The 14,769-nt window shown below is 52.5% G+C and overlaps 3 protein-coding genes and 1 non-coding gene across 5 annotated transcripts; 2 read left to right on the forward strand and 2 right to left on the reverse strand.

The window, feature by feature from the left end:
- Nucleotides 1–305: 305 nt before the first annotated feature.
- On the reverse strand, nt 306–430 carry LOC116961765. The gene has a single exon (XR_004407138.1). It is a non-coding gene; the product is annotated as a small nucleolar RNA ACA64 (small nucleolar RNA).
- Nucleotides 431–771: 341 nt separating this feature from the next.
- Nucleotides 772–4,066, forward strand: RPS2 (ribosomal protein S2). Its single transcript, XM_042798684.1, has 8 exons — nt 772–866; nt 1,050–1,208; nt 1,369–1,458; nt 1,916–2,023; nt 2,639–2,812; nt 2,899–3,058; nt 3,511–3,602; nt 3,943–4,066. The coding sequence occupies exons 2-8, from the start codon at nt 1,053–1,055 to the stop codon at nt 4,021–4,023; spliced, it is 861 nt and encodes a 286-aa protein (XP_042654618.1). The 5' UTR covers nt 772–866; nt 1,050–1,052; the 3' UTR covers nt 4,024–4,066.
- Nucleotides 4,067–4,507: 441 nt separating this feature from the next.
- On the reverse strand, nt 4,508–6,025 carry NDUFB10 (NADH:ubiquinone oxidoreductase subunit B10). Its single transcript, XM_032990178.2, has 4 exons — nt 5,793–6,025; nt 5,318–5,456; nt 4,845–4,984; nt 4,508–4,720 (listed from the first exon to the last, which is right to left on the reverse strand). Exons 1-4 carry the CDS (start codon nt 5,938–5,940, stop codon nt 4,620–4,622), a joined length of 528 nt encoding a protein of 175 aa, XP_032846069.1. The 5' UTR covers nt 5,941–6,025; the 3' UTR covers nt 4,508–4,619.
- A 116-nt stretch (nt 6,026–6,141) lies between these two features.
- RPL3L (ribosomal protein L3 like) lies at nt 6,142–14,633 on the forward strand. 2 transcript variants are annotated; one of them, XM_032993662.2, is made up of 10 exons: nt 6,142–6,226; nt 7,423–7,615; nt 8,216–8,384; nt 9,262–9,397; nt 10,500–10,686; nt 11,136–11,296; nt 11,587–11,688; nt 12,308–12,403; nt 12,922–13,041; nt 14,508–14,633. In XM_032993662.2, exons 1-10 carry the CDS (start codon nt 6,221–6,223, stop codon nt 14,562–14,564), a joined length of 1,227 nt encoding a protein of 408 aa, XP_032849553.1. In that variant the 5' UTR covers nt 6,142–6,220; the 3' UTR covers nt 14,565–14,633. The 2 variants fall into 2 exon arrangements, with proteins under 2 accessions (XP_032849553.1, XP_032849561.1); XM_032993670.2 differs by lacking the exon at nt 6,142–6,226 and adding an exon at nt 6,284–6,566.
- Nucleotides 14,634–14,769: the final 136 nt, after the last annotated feature.

Genomic DNA, 14,769 nt, shown 5'->3' on the forward strand with positions numbered 1-14,769 from the left:
CCCCCACCACCGGGATAAAGCGTGATTTTTAGGCCACAGGAACGACAAGTAAAGACACGTGACGCACAAACTTTAATTAACTCCTTTTATTGTATATAAAAATACATAACTGGATTATTTCAAGGCGTTCTAGTTGCAAGCACTCCGACAGCGTTAAGCTCCGCAGCTCGGGCCGACCAGAAGATCCGTCGGCAGCGGCTCCGACTCGTCCGGTGAGGCCGGGCACCTGCGGGCAGTGGGAAAAGGGGCTGAGGAACCGCCGATCCCTCAGGAAGTGTCAGCCCCCGGCATCCACTCGATGCGGGGGGTATGGGAACACGGGTTTCATTCCCCACACTTCACCGTGGGCAATAAGCTTAATGTTCCCTATGCTGTCGGCACAGTTATCTCACCAGGGGCCACGCGAGACTCCAAGTGATTTTCAGACTGCGCCTGGCGCCCACAACTCCAAAGCCCCTCCCCTCCCCATCCCACCCGATACCAGCTCAGAAGCCTACATCAACAGCTACTTTTATTCCCATGCTGAATATCAGAGATTAAAACAAAAACCCTCAAAGATCACCAAAAAAACAACTTCCCCCCTCACCTTCCCCCGACTCACCGCACACTAGGCGCTCCGCGCCTGCGCGACGTTTATATAGAGGACGCGCGCCACGCTGGCGCATGCGTACGGCTACCACCGGGGTCTCCCCCGCCCCGCACTCTGTATAATTGAGCGGGAGGCGCAGCTTTTCCCCGCCAGCGTATTTCTCATTCAGCACGCGGGGCTCGCACGGCCGCGGCGCTGCTCTCGCGAGACCATCCCCCCGAGAGGGGTATAAATAGCCAGCGGCGGAGCGTGCCGGCCTTCTACCCTGAGGGATCACGTAAGCGGGCGGGTGGGATGGCGGCGCGGCCCGTGGCGGCGCGGCCCGTGGAACATCCGCGCCCATCGGGGCTGCGGAGGCTGCCCGCGGCCCCATCGGCGGCCGCCGCCGCTCTGCTCTTGCCCAACGGGGCGGCGGCGGCGGCGGTGTCCTGGCTAACGCGCCTCTTTCTCTCCGCTCTAGCAAATGGCGGACGACGCCGGTGCTGCGGGAGGTGCAGGAGCGGCCCGAGGGGGCTTCCGCGGCGGCTTCGGGACCGGGCTGCGGGGCCGTGGGCGCGGCCGCGGGAGGGGCCGTGGGAGAGGCCGCGGGGCTCGTGGAGGCAAGGCCGAAGATAAAGAAGTAAGCGGGTTCTCGGGTGGTGGGGAAGTCCGGGTGGATGAGGGGGTTGTGAGGGCCGTGTCAGCTGCTGCCCTAAAACCTGGAGCAGAAGGAGCCTGTTCCCGTGGGGGGCTGGCTGCTGCTGCCGCCCGTGACCCTTTCCCACGCATTAATTTCCTAGTGGATTCCTGTCACCAAGCTTGGTCGCCTGGTTAAGGATATGAAGATCAAGTCTCTCGAGGAGATCTATCTCTTCTCACTGCCGATCAAGGTAAACTTCTGTGAGCGTTGAAGTATATATGCGGCAGAGTGTTAATCTGACCTGTAATTAGCAGTAGTTGCTGGTTTTGCTCTTTGGGGGTGCTCAGGTTAAGTGTGTTTGAGCTAAAGGTGTAAATCAGCAACAGCTGAGGACCGGTGCAGTTGCTTGTAGGGAAGTGTGGCAGGATTTGTGTTTCATTCTGCTTGTGTGGAGATGGCAGCATGTTGCTCAAGCGTTTCAGTGATATTTCTATTTGGTAATGGAAAAAAAAAATCTCAACTTGCTATGTTGGACTGCATAGCAAACTAGACTAAGCTTATGCCTGCAAAATTTAATATGCTTAAGTATCTATTACCTAAATACAAGTGTACAGGATTGTTGAATTTGAATTGTAGGCATCTTTATACTAACTTGTGCTTGTGTTGGAAAGTGTGGTCTTCAGTGCTTAAATGAGTGGTTCTTGCAGGAGTCAGAGATCATCGATTTCTTCCTGGGATCTTCTCTGAAAGATGAAGTTTTGAAGATCATGCCTGTCCAGAAGCAGACTCGTGCTGGTCAGCGCACCAGGTTTAAGGTAGCCTTTTTCTTCCCTTTTCTCATGTTGAAAACTTTGCGGGTGTTGTCTGCTGCTTTTTTGACATTGTATTGGTAAATCAGTTCAAATATCTTTTTTTCTTCTGTAGTAGCTACTAAATATTTTGTATAGAAGTCAGCTTGTGTACTTTACAAAGAGTTTGTATTAATTTTAAAATCCTAGTAATATGTTCAAATGTTATTTAAAACAACCCTAGCACAAAATCAAGTTGCACTTGTGCAGCAGCGTTGTCTTTTCAGGGGTTGTGGTGGAGAGAGATGTCTTAAGTGTAAAGAGGGAGTGTTGTTTAGAAATTATTGGGACTTTGATCAGCAAGAGGCTGTAGCAGGGAATTAAATCCCCCTTCTTTGACCTTAGCTGGTTTTGACTGAAGGATCCCAGTTCTTCAGCCTTACCAGATTTTGACTGAAGGACAAGCTCGGAGGGGAGAAATGGGCTTCTTGAACCATGAGCTCTGCCGTGCAAGTTTTAGCAGGCGTTTTAATTTGTACTTGTGACTGTTCACTGCTGAGCATTGGGTTATCCTGGGTGAGACACCCTGATGGGGGAGTGTTCCTGTGCAGCCACCACTGAAAACTTTTCTTTCCATCTCAGGCTTTTGTCGCTATCGGGGACTACAACGGCCACGTTGGTCTTGGTGTTAAATGCTCTAAAGAAGTTGCCACTGCTATTCGTGGGGCAATCATTCTGGCTAAATTATCCATCGTACCTGTACGACGAGGCTATTGGGGCAACAAGATTGGCAAGCCCCACACCGTGCCTTGCAAGGTGAGAATGACTGGATGGGGCTGTGGTGGGTGTTCGGGGGGGCCGTGGTGGGTGTTGGGGGGCTGTAACCTGGTTTGTTTGTGTAGGTCACCGGCCGGTGTGGGTCTGTCCTGGTGCGTCTGATCCCGGCCCCCCGCGGGACAGGGATTGTGTCCGCCCCTGTCCCCAAGAAGCTGCTGATGATGGCTGGTATCGATGATTGTTACACCTCAGCCAGGGGCTGCACTGCCACCCTCGGCAACTTTGGTAAGCTTTATGTTTGCATGTTGTAGCTTAACTGCCATTTTTGTCATTGGCAGGGACGCAGTGTACCCATTTCTATGGTATTTTTAAATCTGTCTCAAATCAAAAACTTGTGGCAGTCAAGCAGAAGCAAAGATTTCTGCTGATACCTTTTACAATGCAGATTAGTCCTGCTGTAGATGATCCTAAGTTCTGTAAAAGTTAGAAGAAATTACCTGTTCATATGTGCATTGATATTAAAAATCTCCCAATCTGCGCGATTGCACTTGTTCAAAGTAGTGTAATTGTCGTAAATGGAGAGAGAAAGAAACTTGAATTTGGTGTGTATATCAGAGAGACCCTGCTATGGTTTCCCTGTTCCTTCCCAAAAATCTACATTTTTGGAGCTGCATGGGTGGGTAGCAGTGAGTGGGTTTCTCCAGCCGTGACGTGCAGTGTTTGACTTGTGTCTATAGCTAAAGCCACCTTCGATGCCATCTCCAAGACCTACAGTTATCTGACCCCTGACCTCTGGAAAGAGACTGTGTTCACCAAGTCTCCTTACCAGGTAACTGTATTTCTGTAATTCACAGCTCACATCTTAGCCTTCCTACCCTTTAAAGTTCAGATGCTGTACCCAAAGAATTTGCAGTTTAATAATGGGGGAGTTGCAGTCTGAGCTGACTGCCAGGTAGAGTGATTTTTCAGCATGCAGTTTTGAGCAACGCTTGAAAATGGCATTTTGTGGACAAAGGGAATGCGAAGAGGAAAGCTTTGAAACATTAAGCAAAAATAAATTGTATCTGAACTACTCCTGCCCCCACATATCCACCTTTTTAGAAAGGGATGCAGTGCTGAGACATCTGTGATAGTGGCTTAGGAAAAAATAAAACTTTGTTTTTTTGCAGGAGTTCACTGATCATCTGGCAAAGACCCACACCAGAGTCTCAGTGCAGAGAACCCAGGCAGCTGCTGTGGCAACGACTTAAATGGGTTTTGTACAAGACAATAAAGTAATCAGTGAACAAGAAATTGTGATTGGTTTGAATGGGCTGGCTAATGCATTGGGCAGATGGATTTAATCTGTTGGGGATTTGAGTAGGTTCACGTCTGTGGGCCAGAGTCTGAACATCTGTTGAATGAAACAGTGTATTACGTTATACTGATCCTTGTTAATCATGTATTAATCCTAAATGGGGTCTGGAGCCAGCTCTGGTGATGATTTGCTGTCCTACAGCATGTAATCTCTACTGTAACAGGGAATTCTCTGCCGGGGCTGGGCAGAGCAACATGGTGTGTTTCTGTTGGTGTGGAGGTGGGAGAGCTCCACAGGGGAAATCCCAGTCAGGGCAGCTCAGGGTGCCCAGAGTTAGGGGCTGACTGGTTCAGAGGATGGTAAAAATCAACTGGAATTCAAAGATGAAGAATTCTGTGTTTGCAGATCTCTTCAAAGAATTGAGTCAGAGAATCTGGTTGTATGGCAGATGTCTGGGCTGCACATTTATTGTAGAGGTCAACAGCATCAAAGATGCAACATGCAGTATTCGATACAAGTATCACAGAGGGAGGTGCTAACCATTTACTTCTACTGAGCCGAATTCTCTTGTGCCTTCCTCTCCTCCATCATCCTGTGCTTCTGCTTCATCAGGCACGTCCTTGCGTTTCCATGGACACCAAGATCACCATCTAAAAAGAAGGTAAATGTCTAAAGGGTGTCTCAGCAGCTAAAGATAGAAGCCTCTGTTCCACGTGAAATCTGGGATGTGGTTTAAGACCCCCCTTTCCGAGCACAGGCTGTTGCTGTACTCACATTTGTCCTGGTAGGCCTTGGTGACCTGGATCAGCAACTCCATCTCCTTGGCACAGTTCTGGTACTGGTTAGGTCCTTCCCTGTGCTTGCACGCACCTAGCCTTTCACGGATTATCTCCACGATTTCCTGATCAACCATCCTGTGGGAAAGATGATGATGAATGCAAACACGGCCAGGAGATGACAAAAGCTGAAGAAAGGGGCAATGATACTTCGTGGAAGTTCAGCTCTGGGTTTTTACAGAATCTTGGACTGTCCTGCAGCAGTACTGCCGGAACCAGGCAGAACTGGACATGTCCTAATGCCACACTATGAAATGGGTGTTTTGTAAAGGAGGGGGCAGGAGGTGCTGCCTCAATAACCCACACTCCATGGTAATGCTCAAGCCAACTGCTGCAGTCCCCAGAGCTGGCTATCCAGAGCAGTGTGCTCTTCTGTGGCCTCACCTGGGGACAGCCCAGTGACACTCCTACCTGTCCCTCCTCCACTGTGCTTCGGCCTCAAAGAAGCAGAGATAGTCGCCCTCCAGACACTCGCTCAGGTCGGGCACGCGGCGAAACTTCTGGTGGTAATAGTAGAACTTGTTCTTGGCTTGCTGGCGCTCGATCCACTCTGCAGCAACAGCCCTGCGGTCAGACTGCCCCGGCCCAGAGCTAGCGAGTGGACCCCGTGTTTGTGTCCTGCCCATCTGTGTCCCGTGTCCCTGGGTCTGTCCCAGTGTCCGTGGTGTGTTCTTGTGTGTCCCTTGTCCCTGTCTGTCCCGGTGTCCATGCTGTGTTCTTGCCTGTGTCCCATCTCCCCCTGCCTGTCCCGGTGCCCGTGTCCCCGAGACCCAGTGCCAGGCCGGGGCCCCACTCCCGCTGCCATCGCGCACTGCACAGCGGCACTAATGAGGGGGGGCGGCGGCAAGAGCGGGGAGAGACGCGGCCCACCCCCCCCCACCGGTACCTCGGACGAAGGTGACGGGCGCATCGACGATATAGTTGAAGGCGGTCTGGATGAAATCGACCGGGTTGGGCACCGATGTGATCCTCTCGGAGACGGGGGTGCGGGTCGGCGGCACCTTGTACGCCTCCCAGTCCCTGTCCTCCGGCATGGCGGCGGCAGCGGCCCCGGCGGGCGGCACGGACAAGATGGCGGCGCCCCACACAGCGGGGACGCCGGCCTCCTAGGGCGCCGCGCTGCGCATGCTCCGCCCGGCCCGGTGGCGCCGCTCTGCGCATGCTCCGAGGCGCCCGGTGCATGTTGGGGGATGTAGTCCATGTCGCCCCATCAGGCCCCGGCCTGGAGGCGCGGGAGGGCCGCCATCACCTCCACAGCTGAGGCTTCGGTCTCCTTCCCACTTAGAATCACAAAAATCTTTCTTACCTGGGCTGATGGAGGTATTCGTACTACGTCTCTACCCAGCGCGGCTTTATGCACCGAGCTGGGGGTGCGTGGTGCCCTGTTAGGGAAACAGGAGCTCTCCTAATTGCTGCTGTTCACGTTCAAGTGGCTTAGGAGGGAGAGGTGTAAACTGAGACACTGGCGACTGACCTTTATCACACCCCAACTGTTATGCCCAACCTGCCAGCTTGGCTGAGTACGAAATGAATATAGCAAGGGGTGAAGCTAGGAGCTAAATTTGTGTCTTCAGACCGATAACCATCTTCAGTATTAGACTGAGGAAGCGCATACCGACAGCCTCTGTCTGCTGCTGACCTGGGCTGAAGACGTCCCATGGTTTGTAAAGCTCGGCGCTGCTACCTTGCGATTGTGTGCGGAGGGACCGTGAGCAGGGCTGGGCTACCGGCGATGTTTGTGCAGCTGAAACGGGGTTGAGCTCGACATCGCTCTACTTGGGCTGGAAAATAAGCTCGGCAGAAGGTTCCGCCAGGTGTTGGGACTGATCTTAGCAAGGAGGGGGTTGCAGTGGAGGTTGATCTAACCCTTCGCTGCTTAGGCTGACCCCCGTTCCCCTGCCTTGAAGCCAATTGTGTGAGAACTTGTCCCTGTCTCTAAACAGCTTTCTCTCTGCCTGGCTCAGCATGACCTTGCGATTAGGGTTTATATATTTAGCTCTTCTAATTTGGTTTTCAAGGTGCATATTTAACCTGCGCATGTTCTTATTACTGATTCCTTTGGGCATCCTTTCCCATTTCTTATGATCATGAGCTGTGCTTGTTTGGTGCCATTTGCCTTGATGACAGGAAACCCATGAATTCTGAGCAGGCCCTTTTGGTGCTGCAGAATACAAAATAAATCGTTATAATTAACATCACAGAAAGGTGGACCTATTAAAGAACATATTTCTTCTTCAAAGTCCTCAAGCAGAAGGAGGGAGATCATGTTCAAGTTTTTTTATTTAATCAGCATCATTTGTCCAGAAACTTACTAAATTCTTCCATGCACATGATAGAAGCTTAAACAAAATTCCATCCTGTCATCAATTCTTTTTCTCATGTTGGCATCGAGGAAGAGCCCAGAATCCCTTCAGCATTCAGTGATGTTAAAAGGGAGATTTCCAGTTGTGCCTTGGGTTCTGGAGTCTTCTAGGACCTGAAAGTGAAGCCAGTATTTTTGTTCATTCTCTCTGCAGTCCCATCGCAAGTTCTCTGCTCCCAGGCATGGCCATCTGGGCTTCCTCCCCCACAAGAGAAGCCGCCGCCACCGAGGGAAGGTGAAGACCTGGCCTAAGGACGATCCCAGCAAACCAGTCCACCTGACAGCTTTCCTGGGCTACAAAGCTGGCATGACACACACTGTGCGGGAGGTGCACAGGCCCGGGCTCAGTAAGGCTTGGCTGATGGAAGCGGGGAGCCGCATCCAGGGGGGAAACGAGGGAGCAGACTTGTTGGTGGGAAAGGCTGCTCCCGAGAATGGGTGGTGGAGCACATCGCTCCTAGGCTATCTCCTGTAACGCCGTCCAGATCTTGGATGGCCAAAGGCCACCTCACAGCCAGTGTGAACTGAGTCTAGAGGTTCCTGGGGAGTCCCCACACCAGTATGGTGACCGGTGGTTTGTTGGATCCTGCTGGCAGAAGGACCCTGCACGGTAACTACCTGACAAATCCTGGGCTTTGAGCGTCTTGCTGGGGAAGTTTATAATGTTTCCCTCTGGGATGCCCACAGGATTGGAGCCAAACTCCAGGGCAAGAACCATCCCATGTATTGCTTCCCCCAACCTGGGGATGGTGGGTTAAAACGTGCTGGGCCACAGGGTCTAATCTGTTCCATGTCTGGGGATCAAACCCTGAGTGGTCCTCCAGGAGGGCTGGGGCTGGCTGTGAGAGCAGAGTGTGACCTTGCCCCCATCACGAGCCATGAATGGCTCTAGGGAATGATCTGATCCTAGGCAATGCTGATCACCATTTCCTTTTGCTATCTTGCAGAGACCTCCAAGAGGGAGGAGGTGGAGGCTGTGACCATCATTGAGACCCCCCCGCTGGTGGTGGTGGGCGTCGTGGGGTACATAGAAACACCGAAAGGCTTGAGGAATTTCAAGACTGTATTTGCTGAGCACATCAGCGATGAGTGCCGACGGCGCTTCTACAAGAACTGGTACGTTCTTGTACGTGGGGAAGGTCCCCGGGGTGCTGTGTGTGAGGAGGCCCTCGCAGGTCTTCCCCACAGGCGATCCGTGAATCCCAGCCCTTGCAAACAGCTCAGCTACCGGCAGCTGGCTCTGAGGTGGAGTGAAACTGCTATTTAGTCATGCACAGAGATACTGCAAACAGCTTGATGCTGGGAATCAGCATATGAATATGTAAATTTATTCTAATAGTTGAACTAAGTTAGCTCCCTCCTCAATATCGTATGGCAGTGCATGCTGCAGGTTTGTTTTCCTTTGTGTAGGTCGGGCCCATCTACGCTCCATTAAATTGGAATACATGAGCTGAGGCACCAAATGAAAGGAGTAAAACCAGATTTGTCAGGGGAAAAATTGATGCAGAATGTGACCCCTGGTCCTTGTAAACATCAACACCCCAAATCCCACACCGGCAGAGAGGAGAATGGAAACATGAATTTCATAACTGTAGGAATCATGTCTCCTGCAAAAGTGCCGTTGAGATCCACCCACCACATGCCTCTGATCCCTGTCGGAGCCTGTTTTCTCCTTTCTCCACTTAGCTCTGATTTTGCGCTTGTATTTTGATGGCGCTGAGCCAGTCAGTGGGAGACAACTGGATTCCTCATGCAAAAAGGTTTGAATTACCAGCCCTTTTCACAGCTCATTATTCACTTTCCTTTTCCCACCTCAAAGCCCTGTGTGGTGACCTCGACAGTCAGGCGAGGTTCAGGTATCCACAGGTACCTTGTGCCTCTGGAGAAGTGCCTGGCAAGGTGATCTGTCCCCCCTGACGCTGTGCTGTCTCAGGGCACTGTGAAGTGCAAAAGCACTTCACCATTCAGCTCTGTTAAAACACTTTTGTCGTAGGCACAAGAGCAAGAAGAAGGCGTTCACCAAGTACTGCAAAAAATGGCAGGATGAAGATGGCAAGAGGCAGCTGGAGAAGGATTTTGCGGCTATGAAAAAGTACTGCAAGGTCATTCGTGTCATTGTGCACACACAGGTCAGAGCCTCAGCCTGGGGGAGTGGGCAAGGAGGGGTTCAGGGTCTTCCTCAGCTCGGGAGCATGGTGAGGGTCTAGGAGCTGGGGTCAAGGGGGTGTCTTGGTGGGGTGAGAGGAGGCTGAGCAGGCAGATGCCAGTCAGAGGGTGTGGGACAGGGCGCACAGGCATTGGGGGGTGTTGGCTGAACTTTCCACTTCCCTCCTGACACCAGCCCTGTCCCTCTGAGCTGGGGGATTGCTGCGGGGTGGGCTGTGGCTCGTGCACGCTGGGGAGCCCATGCACCCTGTGGAGGAGAGCAGACTTTGCATAGAGCCTCAGCAGATGGTGATCCCGGTGTCAGCATGGGACCTTAGGCCCCATGATCACCTCAAATTAGCAACTGGTGTCAAATGTTTTGGGCAAAAATAACCCATGGGCAGGCACAGTTTTGCCAGATGCTGATTGCCAGGGCCCATCTTCATGCTGATCCCTGGAGTTAACAGCTCCTTTGGAGTCTGGGGCAGAGCTAAGCTGGCTCAAGACTTCACCCGGGGCTGGCACAGACCCTCAAAGTCCCACTGTGGCGATTTGGCAGGGGCTTTGCACAGAGAGCTGGGACTGGGAGAGAGTGGAGGCAGCACTTGGTGGGAACTAGAAATAACTGCTCAGTCTGGAAGAAGAGGTAAAGCACAACCAAAGGAGAGGTGCTGGCTCTGGCTCGGAGCACAGAGCTGCATCCTGGCTGGTCGTAGTGTTCAGCCTCAGACGGTGCTCTGCTGATGGGCTCCTCTGGGGCGTTTACTGTGGCTGTTACTACTGTGCTTAACTCGTGGGGTTGGATGAGGCTGGCCTGTTCCTGTGCTCCCTGGAGAGAGGGTGTGCATCAGCTCCTGCCTGGAATGGGAGTGCTGGGAGATGGGGGGGTTGGACTCAAGGACAAAGAGTTGGGTCTAAGAGATGTGTAGGCATGTTGGCTGTTACGAAAGGGGTTGACTATGTGGTAGGGAGGGGTGGTGAAGAGCTGGCCCTGCTCACCCCCTGTGCCCTTCACAAGTGGAGGGTGATGTTCGTGCCTGGGAGGTGGGGGGGCAACATTTTGCCCTATTGCACTGTCCAATGCAGATGAAGCTGCTCCCGCTGCGGCAGAAGAAAGCCCATGTGATGGAGATCCAGCTGAACGGTGGGACGGTGGCTGACAAGGTTGACTGGGTTCGTGAGAGGCTGGAGAAGCAGGTTTCCGTGCACAGTGTCTTCAGCCAGAACGAGATGATTGATGTCATTGGTGTGACCAAGGGGCATGGGATGAAAGGTACAGAGCAGGGAGACCCTTGCCAGGGGCTTGGGTCTGTCCTCCTCATATGGCACAGCCCATAAAGCGGTGTCAGGGGAGGGGAGTGTTAGCCATGCTGAGAACCCATCAGTTTATTGCACAGTAATGAAGAAGGAGGCTCAGAGGCACTGTGAGTTTGTAAAGCCATTGCACTTCTCACAAACCCCACGTGTGTGGAAGTGTGGGTGTTTCTGTGCGTGTGTGTGGATGCGCTCAGCAGGAACATATCACAGTCTGATCAGATCCATGGGAAGTGAGAACAGTTCTGTGCTCTGGCCTCTCACGGTGGTGACAGCTCTTGGTCTCCTTCCAACACGGTGTCTTCGGAGAACTGCAGAAGAATGATGAGACTCTCCCCTCCCCGGCACTCGGATACCAGCCCTGTATCTCCCCGCTGTTCTGACCGCCCTGTCCGGTCACACTTCCAGGGGTGACAAGCCGTTGGCACACCAAGAAGCTCCCCAGGAAGACGCACAAGGGCTTGCGCAAAGTTGCCTGCATCGGAGCCTGGCACCCGGCCCGGGTTGGCTACTCCATTGCTCGGGCTGGCCAGAAGGGCTACCACCACCGCACGGAGCTCAACAAGAAGGTATGGCCCAGATGGGCTCCCTCAGAGCACCGCTGTGCCTTCCTGCCTGCCTTCCTCCCATGCAGTCACCATCCTTCTTCGCACGGTGTCCTCAGTTCCCCTCCAGTTTCCCCGACGTTTCCCTAGAGATCTGCAGTGCTGCTGTTCTCCATGTCTTTCCTGGTGCTTTTTTCCCCTGCTCAAGGGACACATCAGAGGGGACCCGTCTTGGTGAAAACCGCGTCATCCCTGTGACATCTCTCAGTGAGGGGGCAGGGAAGTCGCCATCTCCGTTTTGTTTCTGTTCCTAGATTTACCGCGTTGGCCGCGGGATCCACGTGGAGGATGGCAAAGTGGTGAAGAACAACGCCTCGACGAACTACGATATCACAGAGAAGACCATTACGCCTCTGGTAAGAGCTGAGAGGGTAGCAGGGCTGTGACTGGCCCTGGCTGCAAGAATTCGAGCCAGGGAAGTAATTCCTCGGCTGAAGACAGCTGCATAGGAAACGATTTGAAGGAAATTCACTGAAAGAAACACAGTGATTCCTTTCCTCATGTTTTGGACATGGAAAACAATCTCTGTGAGGTGTTTTTTTAGGCCCATTGGTAGACCCAAACATTTAACTTTCTGCTGATAACTTAGGCAGGAAGTATAAATGACATTAAAAGTCTCATACTTAACAGATAAATGTTTGTGACTTGGCTTAAAAATTCGCTTTTGCTTATTGAAAACTGTTAGCTTGGGAGTCTAGCCAGTTCTGCTCTCTGTTCACCCACACCCTCCAGGGAAGGAAGCAGGATTACTGGTTCCCCAGCATTTAGCGGGTGCTCCTTAGCTGGGATCAGGCAGGTAGCGTGGCTGACACGCTCAAGTGGTCCTGAGCTGGCAACCTGAAGGGTGCAGAATGTTGTTAGCTGGAAGGACTGTCAGTCACTACCTTCTCCTTCCCGAGAAAATGCCACCCGTGGACATGTCTGCTCCCACCCAGCTCTCCTGCCTGCCAACCCTCTCTATTCCTCTCCCCGCAGGGTGGTTTCCCTCACTATGGGGAGGTCAACAACGATTTCCTCATGGTGAAAGGCTGCGTGGTGGGCACAAGGAAGCGTGTGCTCACCCTCCGTAAGGTGAGAGCGCAGCCGGCGCTGAAGGGGGGGACGGTCCGTAGCTCTCCATGAACGGATTCACCACCTGGAGAATGCTGCTGCCTCCAAATGCTGGGTGGGGAGACCGGTCGGGTCCTCGACGCTGCGTGGCAGAGGGCATGTGGCACGTGAGCGCGGTGCTCAGCGAGAGCATTTGCAGCTAGGTGGTTTGTGGCGGTGTGCAGTCGGACGTAGTCTCGCTGGAGACAGAAGCTGCAAACCTTTGAAGGCTGTGGGACCCAGAAATTGAAACCCTGGCCATAAGCAGATTGCGAGGAAATGAAATGCTAAGTGAAGAGCAGGCTCATTTCTGAGCTTCTCTGCAATCCAAGGCGTCGCCTGCCACCTGAGCACCAGGGGGTTTCTCCGAGAAGGCAGATTTTCCTGGAGATGTTTGTCTAATGGATGCAGCTAGGATATTTCAGCCCTGCTTCCATCAGAGCAAATATCCAGGTTTTCTGGAATGATAAGCCTGATGAATCGTGACTCTTCTTTTGCAGTCCCTTCTGGTACACACAAACCGCCGGGCTCAGGAAGCCGTTGAACTCAAATTCATTGATACTACTTCCAAGTTTGGCCATGGCTGCTTCCAGACAGCTCAGGAGAAGCGGGCTTTCATGGTGAGTTATGCTCTGCGCCGGCCCCAGCTCCCAGGCCATGCTCACATCTGGGGCTAAAGCAACCGACTGACTCCAACCACGCATCTGCTTCTCGATTAAACAACAGCCAAATGAGTGATCGGGACCGTCTTGCATAAAAGACAGGCATGAATTCAATTCACACAGCAGATATTATGCTAAGGAAGAACATGATGGTTGTGAGAGTGATCCAAGACAACCCAACTAGCAAATAATCTACCATATGGCCGACCAGTTTCCATTCACCACGGGATGTTTTAAACAAGCAGTTAACTTGGCAGGCACTGCGTTGGACATATGGTGCCTTTCACCCGTAATTGTGCACTTCTTTGATTTGTTTGGAGTGATTTATAACTTGAATGTTCTTAAGAGGAAAAGGTTGGGTCAAATTCAGACACAAATTTGCAATTCTTTTGTCAGGAAGATTTCAAAAAGGCCAAGCAGTATATTTTTTCTTAAGTCCAGGGCAAAAAAAAACAACCCCAAAGATTTAGATAGATCCAAAACAAGCAGTGTTTCTTGAATAGTTTTGCAACCTACACCAGGCTGGTGCATAACTCAGAATGGGAAATTAAGGAAGTGTTAAGTAAGCCAGGCCTTCAACTAGCAGAAAGAAACAACTGCCTGGATACCACGCAGACGTAAGCCGTGTCTGGATCTGGCCTGTCAGCTAGAAATCCCACGTGAAACTGGCTAAGCCTCCTTAGCCCTGGGAAGGGGGACTGGCTGTGCCATGCCTTTGCAGAGTTCTTTAGAGGTTAAGCTGATTTCCTTCATCTCAGCATTAGGAGCTTGTTCTGCGCTCTGCGCTTGCTGTCACTGCAAGTCCCGAGCAGCTGCGAGGTGGATCGTAGTGACAGGAAGTGGTTTTACCTGGTTGCTGCTGTTTCCTTTGCCATTTTCTACTGTGGGGTGAATTTCCCCCATGTATACTGTGGGAAAACTTCGCATTTGGCTGGAAGTAGAGGCACATACGTGACTCTTGCCATCTGTTCCCATAGGACTTATTTGGTCTGGGACAACCCCATTTCTTAGCTGATGGAAAGCCCTCAGGCTCTGTTGGGTTGGTTGATGAGAATCTGTGCCTTTGTGCCAGGGTGGGCTCCTGGTAGCATTGGTCAGCACAATTACTGGCCCCCCTCCACATCCCCCGACTGCAGGCCAGCCCGCCTGGCTCGGAGCAGGTCACTCATTGCCGCTCTCTGGCTGCTTTTGTGCTGTCCAGAGAAACAAACCCTTTGTGCGAGGGCAATGATGTTCCACTCCTGATTCCTGCAGGGCTGGGGAGGCCCCAGGGCGGGCACAGAGCTCCCGGCTGGGGAGCAGACACCAGCAGCAGCCTTGCACAGCAGAGAGGGGCCAGAGCTGCTCCCCGCAGCTCAGATGCAGCCTTGCAGGCCAGGTTTGTCTGTCACTGACACAGCGCTCTCCTCTCTGCTCTCTTCCAGGGCCCTCAGAAGAAACATTTGGTGAAAGGGAAGCCAAGTGTGCAGGAAGAGCTGTAAGGACGGAGATATGCAAGGCTACCTAGCTGGGCACTTTAAATAAAGGGGCTTCAAGCCATACCTGCTCCCCGTCTTCCTTCTGGAGGGGTGTCTTGCCTGTGGTCAGCGCTGCCTGTGCGCAGCAGCGCGTCCTCAAGGCTCCTGAGCAGGTGGGGATGGGACAAATAGCGCTTGGGACTGGCCCATATGGACTAACTGGGACAGC

Source organism: Tyto alba, unplaced genomic scaffold, assembly GCF_018691265.1.
Source record: "Tyto alba isolate M040663 unplaced genomic scaffold, T.alba_DEE_v4.0 Super-Scaffold_28, whole genome shotgun sequence".
NCBI classification, from domain to species: domain Eukaryota; kingdom Metazoa; phylum Chordata; class Aves; order Strigiformes; family Tytonidae; genus Tyto; species Tyto alba.